At 42.7% G+C, this 27,153-nt stretch overlaps 2 protein-coding genes across 2 annotated transcripts in view; one reads left to right on the top strand and one right to left on the bottom strand.

The window, feature by feature from the left end:
• The window catches only part of LOC103262533 (polycystic kidney disease protein 1-like 3), a gene marked incomplete at its 3' end in the record, with an annotated part of 33,775 nt that extends 19,826 nt beyond the window's left edge, over positions 1 to 13,949 (bottom strand). Inside the window, 5 exon segments of the mRNA XM_021713426.1 lie at positions 905 to 954; positions 5,431 to 5,513; positions 12,003 to 12,042; positions 12,885 to 13,007; positions 13,655 to 13,949. Coding sequence (XP_021569101.1) covers positions 905 to 954; positions 5,431 to 5,513; positions 12,003 to 12,042; positions 12,885 to 13,007; positions 13,655 to 13,949 — 591 coding nt within the window.
• A 4,187-nt stretch (positions 13,950 to 18,136) lies between these two features.
• LOC103262532 (dihydroorotate dehydrogenase (quinone), mitochondrial) lies at positions 18,137 to 26,417 on the top strand. Its single transcript, XM_008060154.2, has 4 exons — positions 18,137 to 18,157; positions 21,006 to 21,218; positions 23,605 to 23,804; positions 26,305 to 26,417. The coding sequence occupies exons 1-4, from the start codon at positions 18,137 to 18,139 to the stop codon at positions 26,405 to 26,407; spliced, it is 537 nt and encodes a 178-aa protein (XP_008058345.2). The 3' UTR covers positions 26,408 to 26,417.
• The last annotated feature ends 736 nt before the right edge of the window (positions 26,418 to 27,153 follow it).

Raw genomic sequence — 27,153 nt, 5'->3', positions numbered from 1 at the left:
TATGGTTTGAGGTTTTACATTTAGGTCTCTGATCCGTTTGGAGTTAACCTTTGTGCATGGTGATAGATAGGGGTCCTGTTTCAATCTTCTGCATGTGGTCAGCCAGTAGAAACACTTATTTTTGCATTTACCATTGAGTTAAACAAAAGCATATCTATATTTAGGCATCCACTAAAGGGTTTCTATGTAGGACACAAAGGCAAGAAGGCTGAGAAATTTCTTAAAGGTGAAATTTTATAGATTATGTATTTTCTATCTTTATCTTCCTTTCCCTGTGATTTCTTTCTCTTTTTTTTTTAAACTTTATTGCATTGTATATATTTTTCTAAGATGCCACAAGTCCTTTATGGGGTGAAACAAGAAATAAACAGCCAACCAACAAATAAACGATAATTACACCAACATGAAAGTTAAAGACAGCCTTTAAAATTTTCTTTTAGGCCGGGTGCGGTGCCTCATGCCTATAATCCCAGTACTTTGGGAGGCCAAGATGAGAGGATTGCCTGAGCCCATGGGTTCAAAACTGGCCTGGGCAACTTGATGAGACCTCATCTCTACAGTAAATAAATAAATAGCTGGGCATGGTGGCACGTGCCTATAGTTCCAGCTACTTGGAAGGTTGAGGTGGAGGGATCACCTGAGCCTAGCAGGTCGAGACTGCGGTGGTCGTGAACGTGCCACTGCACTCCAGTCTGGGCAACAGAATGAAACTCCAACTCAAAAAAAAATTTTTCCTTCATAAAGCATCAATTAAACCTGATTTTTTCCTGCACTTAAGTACTTTCCCTTTGTTATTAGAAAAATATATTCAGAACCCTCTATGAGACAGAGTTCTAGCTCAATCTACTGGGTATGACAAAGATACTAACATTCCAAGATGTGTGCTGTGCAGACAAGTACTTACAAGATCAGCATGAGCACGCTGGTGACATGCGTATGAAAGATGAGGAACTCCTATAGAAAAAAAGAAAGCAAATCACTCTATGAAAAAGATACTTGCACATGTATGTTTATTGCAGCACTGTTCACAATAGCAAAATCATGGAACCAACCATGCTGCCCATCGAAAGAGGACTGGATAAGAAAAAAAAAAGTGGTACATATCCACAATGGAAAATTACACAGTCCTAAAGAAGGACAGAATTATGAACTTCACAGCAACTTGGATGGAATTAGAATCTATAATACCGAGTGACCTATCACAGAAACAAAGAATTGAATATCACATGTTCTTACTTATAAGCGGACCCTGAACAATTATCGTAATACTATAAGAAAAGGATTGGCAGTAGTGGGAAACTGCTAGAGGAGGGCAGGGGAGGGACTGGCAGTAACAGGAATCTGTGGTGGGGGGAGGCGGGGAGAAGGGTGGACACAACTCATCAACAAGAGTACATGCATGATGACATTTGTATACATAACCCTGAACTGGACCCCGCATCTTTAAAATAATAAAATAAAAATAAAGAAAAAAGAAAACAGATTAAGTTAAAGTAAAATTCTAGGATACAAATATTTATTTCATTTTATCTGAGGATGTCTTACTTGTGGCTAAAACCAATACAGATTATTTTACATAGGAAACCGGGGATTATTTCCTACTGTGGATAAATCTGTAGACAAACTAGAGTACTGGAGTGGAGACATTACATATCACTAATGTCTGATCCCTTTGCTGATTGCTCAAAGACCTCTGTACAAGAAATAAATATTAACTCAAATTAATCATAAATTGCATTATCCTGTGAGATAAATGCTACTATGAAAAATAAAGATTCTCAGACTGGATAAAACAATTAGACCCATCTACATGAGATTTAATAGAGATACACTTAAAGTGAGGCATGCACCCCATCCTCCACCCTGCACCAGGCTTGCACAGAAAAAGAATATCTGATCGGAGAAGGAGAGGTGTGAGTGATTATAAGATGCTTTGAATCGGTTCACCCCCTCCCAACAGTTTGTGAAATGTCAGTTTCACACTGGGGGAAATCTGGTCTGGATGCAGAGGTTGGTACCAGAGCCCAGGTGGAACAGGGAGCAGATCCCATGTTAGAAGGCCCATCTGAAGAGTGAATCCAGCACCTGGTGGAGCAACAGATCAGCGCCTCTCTTGCAGGGCAAGGCAGAGAGTGGGGATCCAGCTGCCAATTAAAGGAGGCACCCTGAACACGCTTGGAAGGATGAAATAATCCTCAGCAAAAGGAACAAAGTGGGAGGTATCACACTTTCAGATCTTAAACTTTACTACAAGTCTTCAGTAGCCAAAACAACCTGGTATTGGTACAAGAATAGGCACACAGACCAATGCAACAGGACAGAGAATCTAGAAGCAAAAACTTGGTCTCTCAGCCGACTCATTTTCAGCAAAGTTACCAACAGCAACCACTGGGGAAAAGACACTATATTTAGCAAATTGTGCTGGGAAAACTGACCACATGCAGAAGAATGAAACTGTACTCTTACCTATCACCATACACAAAAATCAACTCCAAATAGATGAAAAACCTGAGAGTAAAACCTCAAACTATAAGAATCCTAGAAGAAAATGTAGGAAACACTCTTAGGCACATCAGAGTAGGTGGCCGATTCTTGACCAAATCTCCAAAAGTGAATGCCATAAAAGCTAAGATAGATAAGCGGGACCTCATCAAACTGAAAAGCTTTTGCACAGCAAAAGAAACCATCAAGAAAGCGGGGAGACAACCCACAAAATAAAAAAAAAATTTGCATTGTTGGTGGGAGTGCAAGTTAGTTTACTCTTCATGGAAGGCAGTATGGCAATTCCTAAAAGAACCAAAAATTGACCTTCCATGTGATCCAGCAATCCCTCTCCTGGGAATCCCTCTCCTGACAAAGGCCTAACATCTAGGATCTAGAAGGAACTCAAATGAGCTGAAAGGAGAAAAACAACCCATTAAAAAGTGGGCAAAGAATATGAATAGATACTTTCAAAAGAAGATATACAAGCAACAAACAGCTACATGAAAAAATGCTCAGCTTCACTAATCATCAGAGAGAAATGCAAATCAAAACTACAATGATATACCACCTAACTCCAGTAAGGGTGGCCATCATTAATAAATCAAAAACCAACAGATGCTAGCGTGGGTGTAGAGAAAAGGGAACGCTTCTGAGCTGTTGGTGGGAGTGCAAGTTAGTTTAACCTTCATGGAAGGCAGTGTGGCAATTACTAAAAGAACCAAAAATTGACCTTCCATATGATCCGGCAATCCTTCTCCTGGGGATATACCTGGAGAAACATGAATTGTTCTACAAAAAAGACACCTGCACTCACATGCTTATAGCTGTACTATTCACAATGGCAAAAACGTGAAACCAACCCTACTGCTCATCAAAAGTGGGCTGAAAAAAACATGTACATGATAGAGTATTATGCAGCCATAAAGAAGAACAAAATCACGGACTTTTAACAAACTGGATGGATCTGGAGAATATCATACTTAGTGACCTATTACAGAAACAAAGAACAGAATACTGCATGTTCTCACTCATAAGTGGAACCTTAACATTAATGACATTAGCACAAGGGAAGGATCGGCAGTTCCTAGGCACTGCCAGGGGAGGAAGAGTAGGTTCGTGTCAATATACTTTCCCCTTTACCAGGGAAAGTGAGGATCAGTTGGAGGACCAAACTTCAACTGCATGCTGCCTACTTGTGTAGTTAATCCTTACTTGTTCTTCACATTTCTATAATAAAACAAGTGAGGCAAAATGTATGAAGGACCATACATGTGTAAATATCAGGCAACCCCCACAATAAAGCAATCTACACGTTTCCCAATGAGGAGATTTTTCAAAGTTTTTTGGAGCAAGTTTGGCTATATAAACTTGCAGAATATTGGTAGATATAGTTGTTTAATTCAGTAATTTAGTTTTATGAAGGCATATTTAAAATCATGTTCTATGAAGTAATATATTAATTTAGAAGCATTGCTTTCATAAAGTCACATTTCATGACATAGTTTAAAAGGAAACGTTTTGCTCATGTGGATAAGGTGAAACAAAAAATGGCAGAAGCCCTAAAAGGCATCAAAATTCACTAGTTCAGGCTGGGTGTGGTGGCTCAAGCCTGTAATTCCAGTACTTTGGGAGGCCAAGGTGAGAGGACTGCCTGAGTCCAGGGGTTCGAGACCAGCCTGGGCAACTTGGTGAGATCTCATCTCTACAACAAATAAAAAAAAAATTAGCCAGGCGTGGTAGCTGCAGTTCCAGCTACTTGGAAGGCTGAGATGGAAGGATCGCCTGAGCCCAGCAGGTTGAGGCTGCGGTGGCCATAAACGTGCCACTGCACTCCAGTTTGGGTGACAGAGTGATACTCCAACTCAAAAAAAAAAAAAGAACGAGGTCAAAAAACATTTTGAGCAGTGGAAAAGGGTCTCGGTAGGTGTATTGCATCAAATGGAGAGTACTTTGAAGGTGACTGCACTTAAACATGTAAGATAGTTTTTTATAAATAACTTCCATTTGGGGGGAGACACCCCCCTCATATGTATTCATGTCTCTAAACAATAACATTTTTGGGCCGGGTGCAGTGGCTCACACCTGTAATCCCAGCACTTTGGGAGGCAGAGGTGAGAGAATTGCCTGAGCCTGTGAGTTCAAGACCAGCCCAGGCAAGATGGCAAGATCTCATCTCTACAATAAATAATAAAAATTTTTAAAAACATTAGCTGGGCATGGTGGCTCATGCCTGTAGTTCCAGCTACTTGGAAAGCTGAGGCAAAAGGATCATCTGAGCCTAGCAGGTTGAGGCTGTGGTGGCTGTGAGCAGTGTACCACAGCAGTCTAGCCTGGGTGACAAAGTGAGACTCCAACTCAAAAAAAACCCAAGAACAACAACAACAAACAACAAAATTCTAAATTGCTCTTTTAAGAGCTATTTCAAGGGTTTGTCGATAAGGACATCAAACACTTGCAGCTGTGAGTTCATACCTCGAGGAATAATCACAAGATCCACTTTAAATTTCTATCTTTTTTATCCTTACTGGCAGGCGATCTCTGTAATCATCCACTCTATGGATTGAGGTCATTTCAAGCAATGCATGTTCCCCAAATAGTACTTGTTTTTTCAAAATTAAAAAAAAAAGTGTGAAAACACCATAATTTGAAAGACTTTGTAAGAACTTAGGAAGACTTTTTCTTTTTTGATAGAAAATTTTGTGACGAAAAAAATCTTGCCTTTTATTTGGGAACATATGAAAAGAAGATAGCCAAAGGCATGCCAAGAAAGTAAGTAACAAAATGAAAGCACAGACTGCAATGTTAAGATCAGACAAAATAGAACACAATGAATATTTATTGTGTACATGTTACAATAACACATTTCGCCATTAATTGTCTTGTGCATCCTTTTAGAAAGGAAATGATTTTATTAATTTTAGGGTTACTAGAGGAGTAACACATTACCTGGGGGCATTTTGTTTCTTAGTATTGCAACTTGTCTTTTTGTCTTCTTGGATCTCTGGTGTAAATGAGAATTATTTCCATTTCTTCATGACTGGCATCTTGGTTTGAAAAGGCATCTAATTGGAGGCCAATACAAAAGTTAATTTATAGGTTATATTTCTAGCTGTGAGTCTAAAAATAATCATTACCTGCACATATATGAAAATCAGAAAAACACAAATGAAATATTACTACCTAGTTTTTTAAAAAAACAATAATATAGGAATTCTGCCATAACTCTTTTTCTTTGGAATTGTCACATCATTTATATCACCCAACATCTCAAATTAGGTCCACTAATTTGGTCAACACTGACAAGACAGAGAATTCAGTCCATTTTAAGAAATTACATACTAAGTGTAACAGTCTCCTTTGTATTCTATAACTCTGATTGGTAGAGATTAGAGTTCAGAAGGTAGGCAATGACATTCTTTTTTTTTTCCTCCTTAAAACATGCCCAAACTTGGTATGGGCAAGCGATAACATTCTTGAACATGCCTCCCTGCCTACACACGCAAGAGTTTCTCACACGTGCTATTGAACACGACTAAAGAAAGTCATACAGGCCGGGCTCGGTGGCTCAGTCTGTAATCCCGCGCCTTTGGGAGGCTGAGGTGAGTGGATTGCCTGAGCCCGCGGGTTCGAGACCTGACTGGGCAGCGAGACCTCATCTCTACAATAAATCAAAAAATCAGCCGGGCGTGGTAGCACATGTCTGTAATTCCAGCTACTTGGAAGGCTGAGGTGGAAGGATCACCGAAGCTCGGAAGGCTGAGGCGGAAGGATCGCCGAAGTCCAGCAGGTCGAGGCTGCGGTGGCTGGGAGCGGCCACTGCACTCCAGTCTGGGCGACAGAGTGAGACTCCAACTCAAAAAAAAAAAAAAAAAGAAAGTCATACAAACAATCTTGACAGTATCACAACTTAAATTCAGGATCATGGCCCCTGAGTGGCCTGTATTAGTGCTGCATACACCGTCTCCCTAGTCTGTTCACTCTTCCACCTCTCCTGTGTGACAGTCTCCCACTTCCTTCTCTCTACTTGACCTCCAACAACTAGAAATCTCGCTTATCTTCACTCTCAGGTCAAGAGCTAACCTTGCTTTCTAACTCAAGAGGAAACATTAAGACAATTTTGAGAGTCCTTCCAGGATTCCTACTCCAAAATCTGCCACCTACCAACACCTGAACCTACAGAGAGTGCCATCGCTCATGTTACTACAAACCTTCCCACTCCTACCCAAAGTGAACCTTTCTAGTTGTGCAGTAACTTAGATCAAGGACATCACTACAGCGTGCTATTTTTTCCCCACTTAAAAACAACAACTTCTATTAGACTTATGAATTATTGTTCAGGTTCTCTCCTGCTCTTGAGACAAATTTCCTTAAAAAATTGTCCAAACTTGCTAGCTCTAATTCGTCTCCTCCCATCTTTTGCCTCCCCTTATTTTTAAGGATTTCTTTTAAGAATTTGATTTAAACTTATTTTATAATTGTCTGACAGACTGGGTAATTCATAAAGAATGGAATCTATTTTCCACCGTTCTGGAGGTTGGAAGTCCAGGATCAACGCAAAGGCATTTGGCATCTGGTGAGGGCTGCATCCTTGGGGGTGGTGGGGAGGATGTCCTCATAGGGCAGCAGGTAGAAGGGAAGGGGGAAATAAGCCTTCTGTCCAGCCCTTTTATAAAGGCACCTAATCCCATTCTAAGGGAGTCATGTGCCTTGTGACCTAATCACCTCTTAAAGCCTCACCTCTTAATACTATCACATTGGCAACACCTGAATTTTGGAAGGTGTATGCATTCAAACCATAGCAATAATTACATCAAACACTGAAAGATGGCTGGGCATATTGGCTCATGCCTGTAGACTCAGCACTTTGGGAGGCCAAGGTGGGAGGACTGCTTAAGCCCAGGAGTTTGGGACCAGCAACATAGCAAGACCCCATCTCTATTTTTTAAAAAAATGACAGATTCCAGTGTCAAAACTATAAAACAAGGTACACTTAGAAAGGTCTAATTTTCCTCTTTATCCTTTCTGCCCTATTCCCTCTCTCCCCCATAGATAACCATTTTCATTAGTTTTTGTTTGTTCTTCTATTATGTTTATCTGTGTGTATATATATATGTATAAAAGCAAATATATATTCATATTATCTCCCTTTCTTGGATCAAAATAGCTTATATCAATTATAATATATTGTTCTGCATCTTTTTTCCCCCATCCAAAAAATACACCCTAAAAAATCACCCCATTACAGCATGTAGATGGTCTTTTTTTTTTTTTTTTTTTTTGAGTTGGAGTTTCACTCCGTTGCCCAGACTGGAGTGCAGTGGCCGCTCCCGGCCACCGCAGCCTTGATCCACTGGGCTCTGGCGATCCTTCCACCTCAGCCTTCTGAGTAGCCAGAATTACAGGCATGCGCTACCATACCCGGCTGATTTTTTGATTATTGTAGAGATGAGGTCTCGCTGCCCAGGCGGGTCTTGAACCCACGGGCTCAGGCAATCCACTCACCTCAGCCTCCCAAAGGCACGGGATTACAGGCTGAGCCACCGAGCCCGGCTGTAGATGGTCTTTTTACAACCAGTTCCCTCTTGATGAGCATGTGGATCATTTCTACCTTTTTCCTGTTACAAAAAGAGCTACAGTGAATAGCCTTAAGCGTGTGTCTTTTTGTATTTTTGCCAGTGTAACTTTGAAAGAGATTCCTAGCAGTGGATTGCCGGGCCAAAGGGTAGATGTAGATGAATTTTGCTAGAGATTGCCAAAATCCCCTCTATCCATAAGATATGTAGAAGTTATATCTTTATTTTATTTTATTCTTTTGAGTTGGAGTCTCACTCTGTTGTCCAGGCTAGAGTGCAAAGACACGCTCACAGCCACCGCAGCCTCCACCTGCTGAGCTCAGGCAATCCTTCCGCCACTGCCTTCCAAGTAGCTGGAACTACAGGCATGTGCCACCACACCCAGCTAATTTTTTGATTTATTGTAGAGATGAGGACTCACCATTTTGCCCAGGCTGGTCTCAAAACCATGGGCTTAGGTAATCCTCTTACCTTGGCCTCTCAAAGTGCTGGGATTATAGATGTGAGTCACCATGCCCAGCAGAGAAGTTATATCTTAACTGCATGCTCACTAGCAATGTATGAGAGTATCTATTTTCTTACAGCCTTGCCAACAGAGTATGTTGTTAAATTTGTGGATTTATGCCAATCTGATAGGTGGGAAATGCTATCTCGGTTTAGCTTTAATTTGCATTTCTCTATTTTTTTGGAAAACATTGCACACATGATATAGATACATTGGGAGCATTTTAAATTTTTCTTTAAAAATTAAACTTATTATTTTGAGATAATTGTAGGTTCACATACAGATGAATCAACAGATTCTAACAATTTAGAATCTATAGATTCTAAGAAATGTAGAATCTAAATTTTAAATCTGTAGATTCTAAGAAAGATTCTGACAGAGAGACACCTTTATCCAGTTTCCCTTAAGGGTAGCATCTTGCAAAACTCCAGTATAACCAGGATAGTGACATTGATATAGTCAAGGTAGACATTTTTTTTCATCACTACACGAATCCTTCACATTGCCATTTGTAGCCACACCTACCTCCTTCCTACCCCTTTTTAGACTCTGGCAGCCACTAACCTGTTCTCCATTCCTATAATTTTATCATTTAATCTCAAGAATATTCAGTAAATGGAATCATACAGTATGTAACATTTTGAGATTGACTTTGTTCACTCAGTATAATTCTCTGGAGGTTCATCCTGGTTGTTTTATGTATCAATAATTTGTTCTTTTTTATTGTAGAATTGTATTCCATGATATGAATGCACCACAGTTGTTTTACCGTTCACCTATTAATGGACATCTGGGCTGTTTCCAACTTTGTGATATTATGAATAAAGCTGCTGAAAGCATTCATATACATATTTCTGTGTTGAGCAAAGGTCTTCATTTTTCTGCAAAAAATGTGCAAACGTGCAATTGCTGGGTTGTATGGTAACTGCATATTTAGTGGGTTTTTTTGTTTGTTTGTTTGTGTTTTATGGAGTTGGAGTCTCACTCTGTCGCCCAAACTGGAGTGCAGTGGCCGCTCCCGGCCACCGCAGCCTCGACCTGCTGGGCTCCGGTGATCCTGCTGCCTCAGCTTTCCGAGTAGCCAGAATTACAGGCACGCGCTACCACGCCCGGCTAATTTTTTGATTTTATTGTAGAGATGAAGTCTTGCCAAGTTGCCCAGGTGGGTCTCGAACCCGCGGGCTCAGGCAATCCACTCACCTCAGCCTCCCAAAGGCACGGGATTACAGGTTGAGCCACCGAGCCCGGCTTATATTTCGTGTTTTAAAAGAAACTGCCAATCTTTTTCAGAGTGGCTGTGACATTTGCATTCCCACCAACAATGTATGTATGATCTAGTTTCTCTGCATCCTTGCCAGGATTTGGTGTTGTCACTATTTTTTATTTTAGCCATTCTGATAGCTGTGTAGTGATAGCTTGCTGTGGTTTTGATTTGCATTTCCCTACTGGCTATTGGACAACCTTTCATTAACTTGTCTGACCTCTGTAAATTCTCTTCAGGGAAATACCTCTTCATGTCTTTTGCACATTTCTAACTGTGTATATACCGGGAGTGCTGAAAAATGTATACACATTTGCTCAAAAAATGGCATTAATCAAATGAATGCTAGCATCACCATGCAATGGACAGGACAGTAGAATCGGCCGGTGCAACCATCTTCCAAGTATGACTTGTCTTCATCTCTTGCTATTGGTATATGTTGAGTGTGTATATATATGTGTTAAGTAATACAATCAGTATATATTATTACAATTTTAATAGTTTTTCCTTTCTTAAAATATGTATACTGTTTTTGGCACCCTCTGTATACAGGAAAGGAAAAGCTGTATTAAAATTGAAATACTCAATATATACCAATAGCAAAAGATGAATACAAATCACGTTTGACTTCTGCAATTACAAGAGGTGCTCAAAGTGGTTGCCATCAGAGTCCAGACTCTTCTGACTACAGTGAACTGAAAATAATACATAGATAGCATCACTTAAAATGTGTATGTATATTTTTGGCACCCTGGTATATATTTACTGTTGAGCTTTGAGTGTTCTTTACACTACGGACACAAATTATTTGTCTGATATGGGACTTGTAAATACTGTCTCCCAGGCTGTAGTTTATCTGAATTAGGTTTCTTCTCAGAACAAAAGTTCTAAAAATTTTGATGAAGTCTACCTTATCAATTTTTCCTTTTATGGATTATGTTTTTGGTGTCAAGACTAAGAACTATGTTTAACTCTTAATCTCAAATAATTTCTCTTTTCTAACAATTTCATAGGTTTAAATTTTGCATTAAGTCCATGATCCATTTTGAGTTAGTGTCTTATAAGGTATGAGGCTTAGGTTAAGGTTTATATTTCTTTCTGTGGATGTTGAATTACTCTGGTATCATTTGTTGAAAAAGTGATCTTTCCTCCTTTGAATTCCCTTTGCCTCCTTTTCAAAATCAGTTGGGAATATTTGTGTGGGTCTTTTTCTGGGCTCTCCACTTATCTATCCATTCCTCTGCCAACAGCACAGTCTTGATTACTGTAGCTGTAAAACAAGCCTTGAAACCAAGTAGATGATTCATCTCTTTGGTCTTTTTAAAAATTGTTTTAGCTAGTCTAGATCCTTTTACTGTCTATGTAAATCTTAGCATAATCTTGTATATATCAAAATTCTTGCTGAGATTCTGATAAAAATTGTGTTAAACCTGATTATCAGTTTGGGAAAAACTGACATCTTTACTATGTTGAGTCTTCCAATCCATGAACACTGATCTTCTTTTATTTAGATGTTTTTGGTTCCTTCCATCAGCATTTTGTAGTTTTTGGCATACAAGTCCTGTACATGTTTTATTAGATTTACATCTATTTCATTTTGGGGGGAGGCCTTTGTAAGCAGTATTGTATTTTAAGTCTTGGTTTCTATGTCTTTATTGCTAGTACGCAAGTGATTTTTGTATGTTTATTTTGCATTCTGTTACCTTGCTTAACTCACTTATGGTTTCAGGAGATTAGCTGTAGATTCCTAGGAATTATCTTCATAGACAATCATGTCTTCTTCAAATAGGATATCCTGTTTTAGCTACCCATAGAAGCTTTATATTTTAATAAGAATGTTGTGACTTTTTAAAAAGTGGAACAAAATTTTTACCTAGACAATTTGAGACATCATACGGTGTCTGAGAATTTACCAAGCTAAGAATAAATGCTTTATGTAAGCATGAAAGCAGAAAAATATTGCTTAACTAGATAAACAACAACAATAGCAACTACACACATACGAATGCATATATGCGTATATCTAATCGATCTATCAGTTCTGTTCTACTTCTGAGAAAGCAGATAACAATCTCCTCACTTTTTGTCATCTCATTTTCCTGCACCATATTCTTGTTTCCTCCTTTGCTTCCCCAGTCTTCCCTCTGAAACCCAAGTGCTGAATGGATTAGAAGTGTACATGCGGAAGACAAGGCTGTAAATAAAAATTTCCCCACACTCTGTTTAAGTCAAAACACAAGGGCTACACCAAGGCACAACTCTTTTTCAACTACCAGTGTACGATGGAGAAGGAAGTCACTCCAGATACTAAAAAAATCAAAATTCTGGCTGGGAGCAGTGGCTCTCACCTGTAACCCCCGCACTTTGGGAGATGAGGTGAGACTGCCTGAGCTCAGGTGTTTGAGACCAGCCTGGGAAACTTGGTGAGACCTCATCTCTACAATAAATAATAATAATAAATCAAGCCGGGCTTGGTGGCTCAGCTTGTAATCCTGCGCCTTTGAGAGGCTGAGGTGAGTGGATTGCCTGAGCCCGTGGGTTCGAGACCTGCCTGGGCAACTTGGCGAGACCTCATCTCTACAATAAATCAAAAATCAGCCGGGCGTGGTAGCGTGTGCCTATAATTCCAGCTACTCGGAAGGCTGAGGCGGAAGGATCGCCGGAGCCCAGCAGGTCGAGGCTGAGGTGGCCGGGAGTGGCCACTGCACTCCAGTCTGGGTGACAGAGTGAGATTGCAACTCAAAAAATAAAAATAAAAATAAAAATAATAAATTAGCCGGGTGTGGTGGCACACGCCTATAGTTCCAGCTACTTGGAAGGCTGAGGCAGAAAGGATTACTTGAGTCCAGCATGTTGAGAATGTAGTAGCTGTGAATATGCCACTGCACACCAGCCTGAGCGACAGTGTGAGTGACTCTGACCAAGGGGGGAAAAAAATCACTATGTCCACCCTATGGTCGAACACTCACAGACTATTAAACGAATACTCCCGCATGTGCTTCTTAATTAGAATCAGGTTTAAAAACTTGTGCCTGTGTCAGCATGTAGCTTTGTCACTTACCAGTCTGGCAAATGAAATAATGTTTCACTGAGCATATGTCACTTTTGGATGAGATCTGATCGAAGTTTCTGGACATGTAGGTGCAGCTGGTAGGCTTTGTGGCCTGGGGGGCTGCAACACCTGCTAAGGGAAGACCAGATTCAGGTGAGCCTCATAAGCACAAGTCAGACATTTTTTTAAAAAAGTAAATATAAAAACCAAAATTGACTGGCTTCCAACAGATGAAAATTTAGAATAGCCCCCCATATATTATAGATTGTTTATATTTTCATATGTGTTTTTTAATCACAAGGCTTAGTATTACTTTACCTAGACATTAATGAATATAAGGATGATATTATAATGCCCTGGCTTTTTCTCTAAAACTTCAAGATTATGGTGCATAATTTTGAAAATACTATGTAAAAATGACAATAGGTAAGATAATCTTTCTCCTAGTTTTTGCGTTAGGAAATTGGAGCTCAGAATAATGTAGAGATGTGGATTAGGGAAAAAAATGACCACAAAAGGTTTCCCTTTTTAGAATCTAGCACAGTTCCTTTAGTAAAACATCAGGTATCTCAGCCTCTGAGAAAAATCTCATCTTCATTACACAGACAAGACAAAGGCTGTAGCACAAACTGGAAATATTTCAGAGCAATGACAGTAATGAAGTGACTAATTTTTCTGTATACAAAAGCAGAAAGATTAAAAATGATTTTATTTTTCTTGTCTCCTAGAATAAGATGTAAGGAAGTTTCCTTCATAAACACTAAACCCCAGAGCCTTACCTGGAGGGGGTTTTCCTTGATGCTTTTTTGGCAGCATTAAATTTTGTCCAATCCACCACTTCTTTCCTTCTTCCAGTGAGTCCCAGAGGAGATCTTGAACTTCCTGGTTCCATATATAAGCAAGGTGTCCTCTCTGGGCATGACAGTAATTTTCTGCTTCCTCAAAGCTGCAGTGAAATATGTTAAGCTGGTAAAAGTTATTTTTCACCAGTTGTTCTGGGCTGTTTAGCTCACTTCCTAGAATGATACTTGTTCTGATGTATAACCAAAGCCAGGTTCTTCCTTTGAAGAACATTTTCTCTGAACTGTAGCAAGAAAAAGTGTAGGGATTCAGCAACAGCCTGGCCCTTTAACTATGTATCTTGGTGGGTTTGTCTTATTGGTATTATTTTATGAATTTGAACAGTTGAACAAGGAGACAAAAGGTTTGGTTTTGAGGATCCAGGTGTAGTTCCTACAGGCTGAAAACAAATAGCAGAGATCAATAAAGCAATGGACCTTTATAGCTGGGGCCCTGTCAGCTGTGTCTACACACTGGCTATGCCTTAGCAAATAAAGACCTATTACAAAGCTAAGTCTAAGCAGTAGGGGGTAGAGGATGATGGGTATCTAAGTCAGTGCTGCTAACAATCAATATGTGTGCTTTTAAAAATGTAAACAACCATTCTTGCAGTTTTTTGTTTTTAGATTGGATCTCACGCTGTCATCCAGGCTGGAGGGCAGTGGCATGCTCACAGCCACCACATCCTCGACCTGCTAGGCTCAGGCAAGCCCTCTGTCTCATCCTTCCAAGTAGCCAGAACTACAGGTATGCACCACCATGCCTGGCTAATATTTTTATTTTGTAGAGACGAGGTCTCGCCAAGTTGCCCAGGCTGGTCTTGAACTTATGGGCTCAGACAATCCTCTTGTCTTGGCTTCCCAAAGTGCTGGGATTACAGACATGAGCTATCACACCTGGCCAGGATTGGTTTTTTTTAAAATTGATTTTATAGTGTATAGTTAATGTGTACAACATGATGTTATGGGATACATATAGATAATAAGAAGGTTACTATAATAAAGCAAATTGACATATGCATCATCTCACATATTTACCCATTTTTTTTGGTGGCAAGAGAAGCTGAAATCTCATTTAGTATAAATCCTATATATAATACAATCTTATTACCTATAGTCCAATTAATTTACATTAGATCTCTAGACTTGTTCATCCTACATATCTGCTGCCCCTAGAATTGATTTAGGTTATTATATTGTTTCTTAAACGCATTCAAACAAAACTAGGCATAAACTCTGTCCTAAAGCTCTTACATAATCATAAAAACCAAGTAGTAAACATCTAATAGAAGAATGAATACAAATTAAACACATACAGAACTAAAAAACAATGAAATCCAAATTTTGCTGAGCTAGATAGCAGATAAACTTGGTTCTGGCCTATGACTACACAGGTTCCTTTGAATTTGGCATGCATGCTGTTTTACGCTATGAAGATTCAGTTCTCTCAGCACTTTGTTTTGCTGAAAACCTTTGTACATACAGTGGGTCATCTGTTCTACACCTGTTGCACACGCACCATTTATGTACTACAGCTTGTTCTTTCTTACTGCCAAAAAGTGATCATAAACGCAAACAAATGTGGGCACCGAAATTGCTTGGCAAGTGTCAGGTCTAAGATGGTTATCTCAAAGGTCCAAATGATGCATACGTTTTTAAAAAATCATTATGGAAGTGGCCATCAAAATTTAAAATTCTCTAAAGCAAGAATACATCCCTCAGTTTTACTGTAGTAATCAAATGAAAGATAAATATAGTAAGATTCCCACTTTCCAAAAGTCTAATTAGGAAGAAAAGATGTAATAACTGTAATCAATGAAGATAGTAAAAAATACCAGCATTGAAGGACAGCTTAAGTGCTATGATGGTTCAGATGAGGGAGAAATTATTCCCAGCCTTCGAGTTGAACATGCAAGGATGCCATATTTGGACAGATAAAAAGGACATCTCTGCAGAGGAGCCAATGTGCGTAAATGAACAAGAGAAACAATTCTGTGTATGTGTGTAAGAGGATACTTGGTGGGACAGCAGTGGGAACTGCCACGAGAATATGAGACTGTTTGAATGCCAGGATAAAGGACTTGTGGCTTATTTGGAAGTTTCCTGAGTATTCCATCCTTACAAGACTGTGTTGCAATAGAATCATTTGGGTGAAGGGTGCTTTGTTTTTAAAGTTCAGGTGGGGTGTGGTGGCTCATGCCTATAATCCCAGCACTTTGGGAGGCCAAGGCAGGAGGGTTGTTTGAGACCAGGAGTTCAAGACCAGCCTGGGAAATGTAGTGAGACCCAGTCTCTTATACCACATCTATATCTATATATTTTGAATTGGAGTCTCACTCTCACACAGGCTGGAGTACAGTGGCATGCTCACAGCCACCGCAGCCTTGACCTGCTGGGCTCAGGCGATCCTTCTGCCTTAGCCTTCCAAGTAGCTGGAACTACAGGCATGTGCTACCACGCCCGGCTCATATATATGTTTTAAGCATTTTTAAGTGAAGCCTGGTGTGGATGAAATCTTCCCTGAAAATCAACTCAGGTATTTTACACAGTGCTATATTTCATTTCAACCCTTTTCATAGTACTTGATATATACTCTTGCAATACATGCTTTGTCTAGAATACAAGCACTCTTATCAACGAAAGTTTTAGTTTGAAAGATTGGTGACAGGATGCTTAGAACTGAAGAATCAACATTTAAATAGTTGTTTGTCCAGGATGGGTAATAATTTATGTTGACCAATTAAATTATGCTTAGTTAAATTAGTTCATTAAGGTATTAAAAGGAAGATGGGTTGTAAGCATAATTTTTACCTTAATATTTCCAGTTTCTTATACTGTATGTAGCCTGAAACACCTAATATGTGAATTATTGAAGCAGAATCTGTTAAGTCTCAGTTGGAACTATGACTTTATTCCAATTTGATATCTTCATACAACTGATGAAGTTCAAAAATGGCTTAAGATGTTTCTTTTTTTTTTTTTTGAGTTGGAGTCTCACTCTGTCGCCCAGACTGGAGTGCAGTGGCTGCTCCCGGCCACCGCAGCCTCGACCTGCAGGGTTCAGCCTTCCAAGTAGCTGGAACTACAGGCACGCACTACCACGCCAGGCTGATTTTTCATTTATTGTAGAGATGAGGTCTCACCAAGTTGCCCAGGTGGGTCTCGAACCCGCAGGCTCAGGCATTCCACTCACCTCAGCCTCTCAAAGGCGCGGGATTACAGGGTGAGCCACCGAGACCGGCGGCTTAAGATGTTTCAAACACACTCCCTCTTTTGTTCTATTTTCTGCTATGACAATATCCCAGGGGATTCAGCTGATGTAAGGAGTAATACAATTTGCTTCAAACGACATGCATGGGTGTAGAGCCTCCAAATAAGTATATGATTCATGCTGTTGAGAGAGTCCACAGAAGCCATCTCCAACAGCCAGAATATCATTAGGCAAGAGATTTCAAAATTCTTGATGGGGACACAATTGCTCCAGAGCACTGTAAAGTGACAAACTAGGTCAGCATGAATCACTGCAATATGCCACACTCTAACAGAACTACACACTCAGGGTCTTGATTCGAAAGTGTATTTTAAAAAAAAATCTCCATCTCTGTTGCACCAGAACGTCAAGGCCTTATCTGATAGGCACAATAAGTGAAGGGCCAAGGGCCCCGCGACACTTCTAGGGGATCAAGCAAATGGTTTAGTTATTCTTTTAAAATCTGAACAAAAACAAACTTTTAAGTAGAAAAACGCTTAGAAATTAACACATTGATCTTTATATCATCATAGCAGTAAGACTTATTTTCAAAATTGACAAAAACCCATGAATATTTATGCTGTAAAACACGATGTGTCGACGTATGTATACACTGTAAAGTGTACTTTTTTTCAGGAAGGGGCCCACGAAAATCACAACGCAGCCCTGGCATAGACAACCGTTGGGGGCCTTAAGACTGTAACTTCCTTTCTTCGAAAGGACTGGGAAGCAAAGGGCCGGTGGTGACAGCCCCTCCCGGGGGCGGGAAGTCTTGCAGTTATGATTTCAACTGCTTTGGGCACCTCAGAGGAGTCCGCTCGCCACTTCAGCGGCTTCTGGAAGCCTTTTCTTCCTCAGGGAACCTCGATTCCTTTCGGACTCTCGGATTCGGAGTTGCGGGACTGCAAACCCTACAAGAGACAGCATGAGCGCCAATCACCCTCAGCTACCCAGAGCGCGGGTGGCTGGGCAGGCTGGCGGGCGGAAGAGGCGTGGCGGACACGACTGCGCACGCGCACGAGTGTCCAACCAGAGTCACGAGTCGGAGCGGAGCTTCACCGCCACGGAGGCGCCCGCCCTGCCCTCCTGCTCGGCGATTGGTGAGTTGGCGGCGGCTACCGCCGTCTCCTCCAATGGAAGCGAGACAGGGGCGGGCCCGTGGGGCAGGGAGCATGGCGTGGAGACAGCTGAAAGTGAGTTCCGCAAGTGAGGCTTGCTACGGCGAGGAGTCCGGGAGCGGAGGGGAGAATGGAAGGGGGGCTAAGGCGGGCGAAGTGATCAGCAGGCGGCTCCAAGCGCGTGGACTCTTTGGGACGCTTGTGTGTTTCTGGGGGCATTTGCAAAAATTCGTGCGTGTGCATTTTCACGTGTACTCTGCCGGGTGTATGCCGAGAGCGCATGCGCTGCCGCGTAGCCGCTCTTGTGTTAGTGCTTTGGGCCATAATTTTGAGCCTTGCACTGGGGCTCTTAGTGAGCACACAGCCGCCTAGCATTGTGTGCGCGATCCAACGCGGAGTGAAATTAGAATAAGACGTGGTCCCAACCCTTGTAGATAAAGGTTTTGTTAGGGCAGAAACTCTCAGTGACTAGTTGTTGTACCCCAGGATCTGGTGTGTAGTATCAAATATTTGTTGATTGGTCTGAGGGGCGTTCTTCCAATCTCCAGGAGGAGACTCAAGGGAGGCAACAAATACTTGATTAACAGCTTGGAAGGATCCTTAAAAGCAAAAGCAAATCTGATCCTGGTTTAGGGAACAAAACTCAACTCTATTCTAACCAGAACTGCTCACTTATTTTTCCTGTCTCGTCTCATTTATTTATTTATTTTGAGTTAGAGTCTCACTCCGTCGCCCAGGCTAGAGTGCAATGTTACACTCAGGGCCACCCCAGCATCAACCTGCTGGGCGCCTCAGTCTTCCAAGTAGCCGGAACTACAGGCTTGTGATTCTATGCCCGGCTAATTTTCTTTTTTTTTTTTTTTTTGGTAGAGATGAGGTCTCGCCCGGGCTGGTCTCCAGCTTGTGGGCTCAGGCAGTCCACTTGCCTTGGCCTCCCAAAGTGCAGGGATTACAGGCTGAGCTACCGAGCCCGGCCTCTCTCCTGTCTCATCTTAAGCCTTGCTTGTCTTCACTTCTCAGTTCTGAAATTTCTCCCCTTCTCATTCTCACTGAGAGAGCCTTTAAACTTTTTGCTCCCCATAAAAAAGCCTCTCCTTTTTGTTTTATTTATTTATTTTTTTGAGTTTGAGTGTTACTCTGTCGTTCAGGCTGGAGTGTAGTGGCATGCTAACAGCCACCGCAGCCTCAACCTGCTGGGCTTAGGTGGTCCTTCTGACTCGGTCTTCCAAGTGTCTGGAACTACAGGCACACACCACCATGCCCAGCTACTTTTAAAAAATTTATTGTAGAGATGAGGTCTCACCAAGTCGCCCAAGCTGATTTTGAACCTCTGGACTCAGGCAGTCCCCTCACCTTGGCCTCCCAGAGTGCTGTGATTATAGGCGTGAGTCACTGCGCCTGGCCCTCATTAAAATTTTTTGTTTTGTTTTTTGAGTAGGAGTCTCGCTCTGTCACCCAGGGCTGAAGTGTGGTGGCACGATCATGGCTCACCACAGTCTTGATCCTGGGCTCAGGTGACCTTCCCACCTCAACTTCCCTAGTAGCTGGGACTGCAGGCCAGTCTGGACAACATAGCAAGACCTCACATCTACAAAAAACAATTAAAAAAATTAGTCAGGTATGGTGGCTGCACTTGTAGTCCCAGCTACTTGGGAGGCTGAGGCAGGAGGATTGCCTGAGCCCAGGAGGTCGAGGCTATGCTGAGTGGTGAGCCGTGCTACTGCACTCCAGCCTGGGTGAAAGAGTGAGACCCAGACTTCAGGCTCTTTAGGACCTGAAGAGTGTAAGCAGAAGTGCAGGTATAGCTTTAGGCTGTTAAAGGCCAGTGTGAGAGCCAGGAATGAGCTTCCACAGAAAGCTAGAGATATAGCCTCTTAGGTTAAAAATCCCAGCAGGGCTCCAAATGTTAGTTCAGGCCCGATGGTGAGGTGAGGTGGGGTGGGGGAGTGTCTGGTCTGTGATCTGGTGTCCCATGAAAGATGCAAAGAATTGCACAGAAGTTAGATTGGAAAATATAGTTTACTTAGAAAGTAAACTGTAAAGAGAGAGAAAATTCACCTTCCCATGGTAGGGGAGGGGGCCAAGGCTAGGAAACACGGCCAGACCAGTGCTTAGCAAGGCAATAGCAAATGACTCCTTTTAAACTTTCTGTTTTGGTTTTTTTTTTTGAGTTGGAGTCTCACTCTGTCGCCCAGACTGGAGTGCAGTGGCCGCTCCCGGCCACCGCAACCTCGACCTGCTGGGCTCCGGCGATCCTTCTACCTCAGCCTTCCGAGTAGCCAGAATTACAGGCATGCGCTACCATGCCCAGCTGATTTTTTGATTTATTGTAGAGATGAGGTCTCGCTGCCCAGGCGGGTCTCGAACCCACGGGCTCAGGCAATCCACTCACCTCAGCCTCCCAAAGGCGCGGGATTACAGGCTGAGCCACCGAGCCCGGCTTAAACTTTCTCTGATGGGGGAAGGCTGTTAAGGTGATTGGGTGGTGGTCTGGTTCATATCATCACGAAGGGCAGGTAAGCACAGGTACTGAGGTCAGATGGACCAGTGGACCAGTCGCTTGACTGCTGCCATGATGATGGGGTCTGTGTCATGAAGTGTCCTGAAGGGCTGATTAGGTCAGCTTGTTTACAAAACAAGCTGGGGAAGGCTTGTAAAGCAATTATCAGTAGCTGCTTCTGAGAAACCGGTTCTGTCCTTGGCTAGTGATTAGAGAGCAGACTAGGTAACTTTCTTAGAAAACATGACAGAACTAGTTAGTGCCAAAATGGCTGCTGATTGGGCATACTGACTTCATATTATGTCTTTTCATAGCTCATGTTATATGTCATTATGTCCTCTGTATGCCTGGGTGGGAAGGGCTGAGAGAGGGTGCTGCAGCCTGACCTGGTGGGAGTCCTCCCTAATAGGCTCTTTCTTTCAGAAGCGGGTCCAGGATGCTGTGGCCATTCTGGGGGGTGGAGGACTTCTCTTTGCCTCCTACCTGACAGCCACGGGGGATGAGCATTTTTATGCCGAATACCTGATGCCAGCTCTGCAGAGGTTGCTGGACCCAGAGTCAGCCCACAGACTGGCTGTTCGCTTTACCTCCTTGGGAATTCTTCCTCGAGCCACATTCCAAGACTCTGACATGCTGGTAGGTGCTCTTGGAACATCCTGTGCATTAAATATAAGGGTGGAGATCAAAATTCCCTTATACTTCTCAGCTGGGACTGGTCCTTTTGAAAACCAGAGCCCCAAGTTAGCAATGGGAATCTGGAGTTCCATCTGAGCAATAGTAATTATTTTTATTGCATATGGTATATATTATATAATTACTTGATAATAACAAGGATATGCTGCTTCTGTGGAACTTGTTTTAGGCAGTGTTCTCATTTAGTCCTCACAACTACTTCATAAGCTAGGCCCTGTTATCCCTATCTACAGATGAGTAAACTGACATAGTTAAGTGACTTGCCCAAGGTCACACAGCCAGCAAGTGGCAGAACCAGAGTTCAAACCCATGGAGACTGGCTCTGACATCTGTCCCCTCAGCCACTAGCTTGCCTTGCTGAGTTCTCAGGTAGCGTAGTCTTCTCCTCTGCTAAATGGGGAATGCGAGTCATTAAGCATCAAGTGTGCCAGGTGTGCCTAGTAAAGCACTTTGAAGAAGGCATGCAAACACCTGTCCCAGCCTCATTCAGCAATTCAGCACGTGGGCCCTCACCAGATGCCCTTACTGTACTGTGTTCTGACTCAGCAAACAAAATAGAAGGATCCACGTCCTGTGGAACCTGTATCCTCATGTAAGCCGTGGCAGTTTCCTTTTGAGAGACTGCCTACCAGAGGAGGATATCAGAATGATTTGAACATGAAAACACACACAAACACTCAGAACCTTTGGGAGAAGGGTCACTATTATAAATTAAAGGGGCCCTTCTCCACATTTCCTGTTTATCTTAGATACCTTTTCACTTTTCATCGTACAGTTTTGAGCAGATGTGTCATTTTACCTGACTTGCTATATGTAGACACGAAAAGGAACTACAGGAGCAGAAAGCCTTCCTTTCTTTAAGCCTTCCTCATGCAAAACTGCTGATTTGAAAGCTCTTGAACCAGTGTAAAATGGGAGTGAGTAATGAGCAGGAAGTGGAGATGGGTGAATTTGGAAGGAAGCAAGGTAGGCATGGGGTGGTACAAAGCTATGTCTGTGTAAGTACAGGCTACAGGGAGCACACGCAGCCTTTGAAGCAGCTCATTTAGAATGTGGTTCAGACTTCTTTTTTTTGAGTTGGAGTCTAACTCTGTTGCCCAGGCTGGAGTGCAGTGGCACACTCATGGCCTCCGCAGCCTCAACCTACTGGGCTCAGGTGATCTTTCCGCCTCAGTCTTCCAAGTAGCTGGAACTGTAGGCATGTGCCACCATGCCCGGCTAACTTTTTGATGTATTGTAGAGACGAGGTCTCGCCAAGTTGTCCAGGTTGGTCTCGAACCCATGGGCTCAAGCAATCCTCTCACCTTGGCCTCCCAAAGTGTTGGGATTATAGGCATGAGCCACCACACCCAGTCAATTCAGAGTTAATTGACAGCCAGGATGCTTGATAGTCTCACCCCAGCTAAACTTTCTTGTCCTTGAGTCCTAGGTTAGGACTGTGTGTTAGAATTCCCTGGGTGTGCCTTTGAAATATTCAGATGTTCGGCCTTGTACCAGACCAATTTAACCATTTTGAGAGGGAAGCCTGAAGGCTCTTCTGGAGCTTCTATCACACAGCTAGGGTTGAGAATTGCTATCCTTGAGGAAGGCCCCTGGCCCAGCCACACTTCCTGCCTCATGGTTCCCTGAGATGCTGTGCACACGTTCTCACCTGCATTTGTTGTTGTTCTCCTTTCTTGGAGCATCTTTCTTACCTCCTGTCTCCGGGATCAGAGGACCCTTGAATGGTCCTCTCAAAGGTTGCTGGAGCATGGGCTTTCAATTGTTTCAATTCTGTCCAGCTGAACACTTCTTTCCTCTGGTTCCCCATGGGAGTCAGTGGGCCATTGCTGGGGTTTCTTGTCAGCCCGAAGAGGGATACAGCTGGAGCTGATTGTATTAAGCTGATTAAAGGGTTTTGCTACTTGATGCTACCTGCTTTCAGAGAAGCACTATCTAGGGCCTGACACCAATGAACCACTCTCTCCCACCAGGGACAACAGACAAGGAGGTATGAATCTTAACCATAATTGGAAAAGATAGTGCCCGTCTCCTGTTCAACCTAGGGTGGAAACACATTTTCTCTCCAGGCTTGATCATGATAAAGCCTTGTCGTTTTCAAAGTCTAGCAGGCATCACAGTCAACTGGAGAGAACTGTTAAAAATGGGTTCCCTCAGTGCTCCATCCCCTCCCCAGCAAAGATTCTGATTCTGTCATCTTGGAGCTGGGCCGTGCAAACTGATGTTTCACAAGTTCCCAGGTAATTCTGTTGTAAGTCTGCCTGGGACCATACTTTGAGAAATACCAGCATAGCCTTGTGTACCTCTGACTTTGTATTCCTCTTCCCAGGAAGTGAGAGTTCTGGGCCATAAATTCCGAAATCCAGTAGGGATTGCTGCAGGATTTGACAAGAATGGGGAAGCTGTGGATGGACTTTATAAGATGGGCTTTGGTTTTGTTGAGATAGGAAGTGTGACTCCAAAGCCTCAGGAAGGAAACCCCAGGCCCAGAGTCTTCCGCCTCACTGAGGACCAAGCTGTCATTAACAGGTGAGTGACCAGAGTTAACAAGTGATGCCTTCTTTTCAGCTGGGCCTTCAGGGATGTAAATGTGTCTTGGCTTTTCCTGTCATACGATGTGAACATTCTTCTGTTGTTTGGAAAGTTCAGGAACCCTGTTGAACATCTATGTGCAGGCATTTATCCTCACACCAACTTTGGAAAGCAGGTTTTATTATTTCCATTTAACAGGTATATCCATTGAGGTTCAGAGAGCTAACTAATGTAGCCGCAATCATAGAGCTAGTAAGCAGGAGGGGTTGGGTCTGGCTTAGGCTGATGGGACTTTAGAGTTTGTGTTTTGTCCACATTGTTTCTCCTGTGCCCTTACTCAACACTGTCCAATAGAAACAGATTTAAAATGGGTCGGGCACGGTGGCTCACACCTGTAATCTCAGCACTTTGGGAAGCCGAGGCAGGAGAACTGCTTGAGACTAGGAGTTTGAGACCTCGTCTCTACAAAATTAAAAATGGGAAAAAAAGCCAGGTGTGGTAGCATGTGCCTGTAGTCCCAGCTACTCAAGAGGCTGAGGTAGAAGGATCGCCTGAGCCCAGGAGGTAGAGGCTGCAGTGAATCATGATCATACCACTGTACTCCAGTCTGAGCAACACAGACCCCCGACTTAAAAGTTAAAAAAAAAAATAGATTTAAAATATTCTAGTGACCACATTAAAACAGTAAAAAGAAGTAAGTGAAATTGATAAGATAATTATTTATAACTATGATTTAATTATACTTAATATGCTACAAAATTTTAACATATAATCAATATAAAAATTATTAATTAGTTGTTTTTACCTTCTTTCACTTGTCTTCAAAAGCCAGTGTGCATTTTACACCTAGCACCTCTCCATTTGGACCAGTCACATTCTTGGCACTCAGTAGCCACTTGTGGCTAGCAGCTCTTGTATTGAACAGTGTAATTCTAGCCTTTAGCAAACAGGACCGTTTAATATGCAACATATACAGCTGCTTTTAGTAAGAGAAATCCTTCTAGACTGTATAAAACCCTTCTTTCTGTCATTCCTGGGCAGTTTTTACTACAGCAAACCCAGAAGGCCAAGTAGTTCCTACTTTTTGGTTACAGAATTTTGAAGAGCCTCCTTGGGTAGATTTTGATAGGCATCTTTGGGGCTATTAACGGCCTTCTGGGAGACTGACGCACAGGAAGTTTATTTGGCTGCACTTTGTGCTTCATTGTACTTGTTTCAGGGAATTTTTCAGCATTAAGTTATCAGGTTATTGATCTTCCTGCTGCATTGCAGGTGGGGATCAATAGCTTCAGAATTGGCCAGGCAAAATATATTTGCTTATGATTCAGCTGCCACAGGTAGCTGCCGGTACTATAAGTCAACAAATGCATGTGTCACTCTATCTGGTCAACTGCTTTTGGCTCTAAGTACAAAGTGGCTTAAACAACAGACTTTTGTTACTATTTTCTCATAACAGTTGTAGTGGGCAGGCCCAGGGTTTGTTGAGAATGAGGGCAGTGTCCAGACTCTGGCCCAACTTCTCTGGGCCTCCCCTTCTTGTTTATAAGACGGCTGCCTCAGCCTCAAGCATTAGGTCCTCACACAGATGTCCAAGAGCAGAAAGGGAAGGGGGAAACATTCCCAGACACTCCCAGTAGTTGTCACCTGTGTCTCAGTGACCTCACCTGCTCACATGCTGGTGCTACAGTTGCCAGCAAGGCTGGGAAAGGAGTCATTAAGCATATTTTTATCCTGTATTGCAGGAGGTGGATTTTACTAGGTCAGCAACCTATAGTGGGGCTGGGGATGCAGGGATGAAAAGGGAGTGAGGCCCCCGCCATAGGGGAGTGTCTAGTGATAGTGACAGGGCAATAGAGAGGTAAGACATATTGCTTGCCCTCAGTTAAGATTATAACCTAGTACAGGAACTTAAGCATACACACACACCTTATGCCAGCAGAAATATAAGCCCAAAGTGCTCTGTGAATTCCAAGGGGGTGAGGGATCCTGTGCGGCTGGGGGCTCTATGCAGGAGGAGAAGGGAACATTGGAGCTGGGCCAGGAAGAAGGTTGATTTTCACAGGCAGGAGGTCTGAGGAGTGGAGTGGCAGGAGGGGCTCCAGGAGGACTTCGGTGGTGCCCAGGTGCGAGGTGGAAAGCCTGTGGTTATTAGAGAGTAGTGAGGACAGATAGTGGTGAGGACGCTTGGCTGGGTATGGAGGAGTGGAGGGGTGGAGGTGGGATTCAGCAGGTCTGGGACTGTTCCTGCTGAGGAGTCTGGGCTGTTTCCGATGCTAGTTGGCTGCTTGTTTGAAAATTTTAATCTTTCCCTTTGTATTGGCATTCTGGCAAGTTCTCTAGGAGCCCCAGGGATGTTTGGAAGAGTAACAACTGACTCTGATTTTGTTTTCTCTTCTGTTTTTAAGGGTCCCAAGTATGTAGGAAGTGGCCTTGGAGGTACCTCTCCAAATCCTTTTCCCTCTAACCTTGCCCCTCCCTGTCTGCTTGTGTGTTCCAGATACGGATTTAACAGTCAGGGGCTCTCGGTGGTGGAACACAGGTTACGGGCCCGACAGCAGAAGCAGGCCAAGCTCACAGAAGGTAAAGTGGAGTTGCAGTAGGGGGCTTCTTCATTCATGAGGAGGAAATGTGGGAGAAACGCTGGGAATGTTCCTAGTGAAATAAACAGATTGAGCAATAGGAGAAAAAACCACTAAGGAACTCTGGACTCCTCTCTAGAGGAATCTTCCTAGCTCCACACAGCCTCTAAGATTTCAACCCAATCTCACAATTTGGCAAATACTCACTTTGTGTCTGCCTCATCATGTAACTTGTTTTCCCATAAAGAAGCTTGAAAGTAAGCAATGAAAAGCGCTAGGCTGGGACCACAAGGGTAGTTGCTCTGTCATCCTTTGGTCCACTGTATAAGTAATGTATATTATAGAAGAGTAAGTTCAGAGAAGCATAAAGAAAGAAAATTAAGGTAACTCATACTCATACTCCTCCCTACTCATGGAGAGTTAATGTTAGCATTTCAAAAAATATTCTTTTTTTTTTTTTTTTTTTGAGTTGGAGTCTCACTCTGTTGCCCAGGCTCTGTGGCTGCTCCCGGCCACCACAGCCTCGACCTGCTGAGCTCCGGCTATCCTTCTGCCTCTGCCTTCCAAGTGGCCAGAACTACAGGCGCGCGCTACCACGCCTGGCTGATTTTTTGATTTATTGTAGAGATGAGGTCTCGCCAAGTTGCCCAGGTGGGTCTCGAACCCGTGGGCTCAGGCAATCCACTTACCTCAGCCTCCCAAAGGCGCGGGATCACAGGCGGAGCCACTGAGCCCGGCTCAGAAAATATTCTTCATGACTTATTTTG

The sequence above is a fragment of the Carlito syrichta genome, unplaced genomic scaffold (genome assembly GCF_000164805.1).
Source record: "Carlito syrichta isolate Samal-C Ts95f unplaced genomic scaffold, Tarsius_syrichta-2.0.1 Scaffold304544, whole genome shotgun sequence".
In the NCBI taxonomy this organism is placed as follows: Eukaryota; Metazoa; Chordata; class Mammalia; order Primates; family Tarsiidae; genus Carlito; species Carlito syrichta.
Note: the sequence above shows the minus strand (reverse complement) of the source record. Positions and strands in the feature narration are given on the sequence as shown.

Coding starts and splice junctions, on each gene's coding strand:
- LOC103262532 (XM_008060154.2), top strand. CDS start 18,137: ATGGCGTGGAGACAGCTGAAA. Junction 21,219..23,604: donor TCCAAGACTCTGACATGCTG/GTAGGTGCTCTT, acceptor TCCTCTTCCCAG/GAAGTGAGAGTTCTGGGCCA. Junction 23,805..26,304: donor GACCAAGCTGTCATTAACAG/GTGAGTGACCAG, acceptor TGTGTGTTCCAG/ATACGGATTTAACAGTCAGG.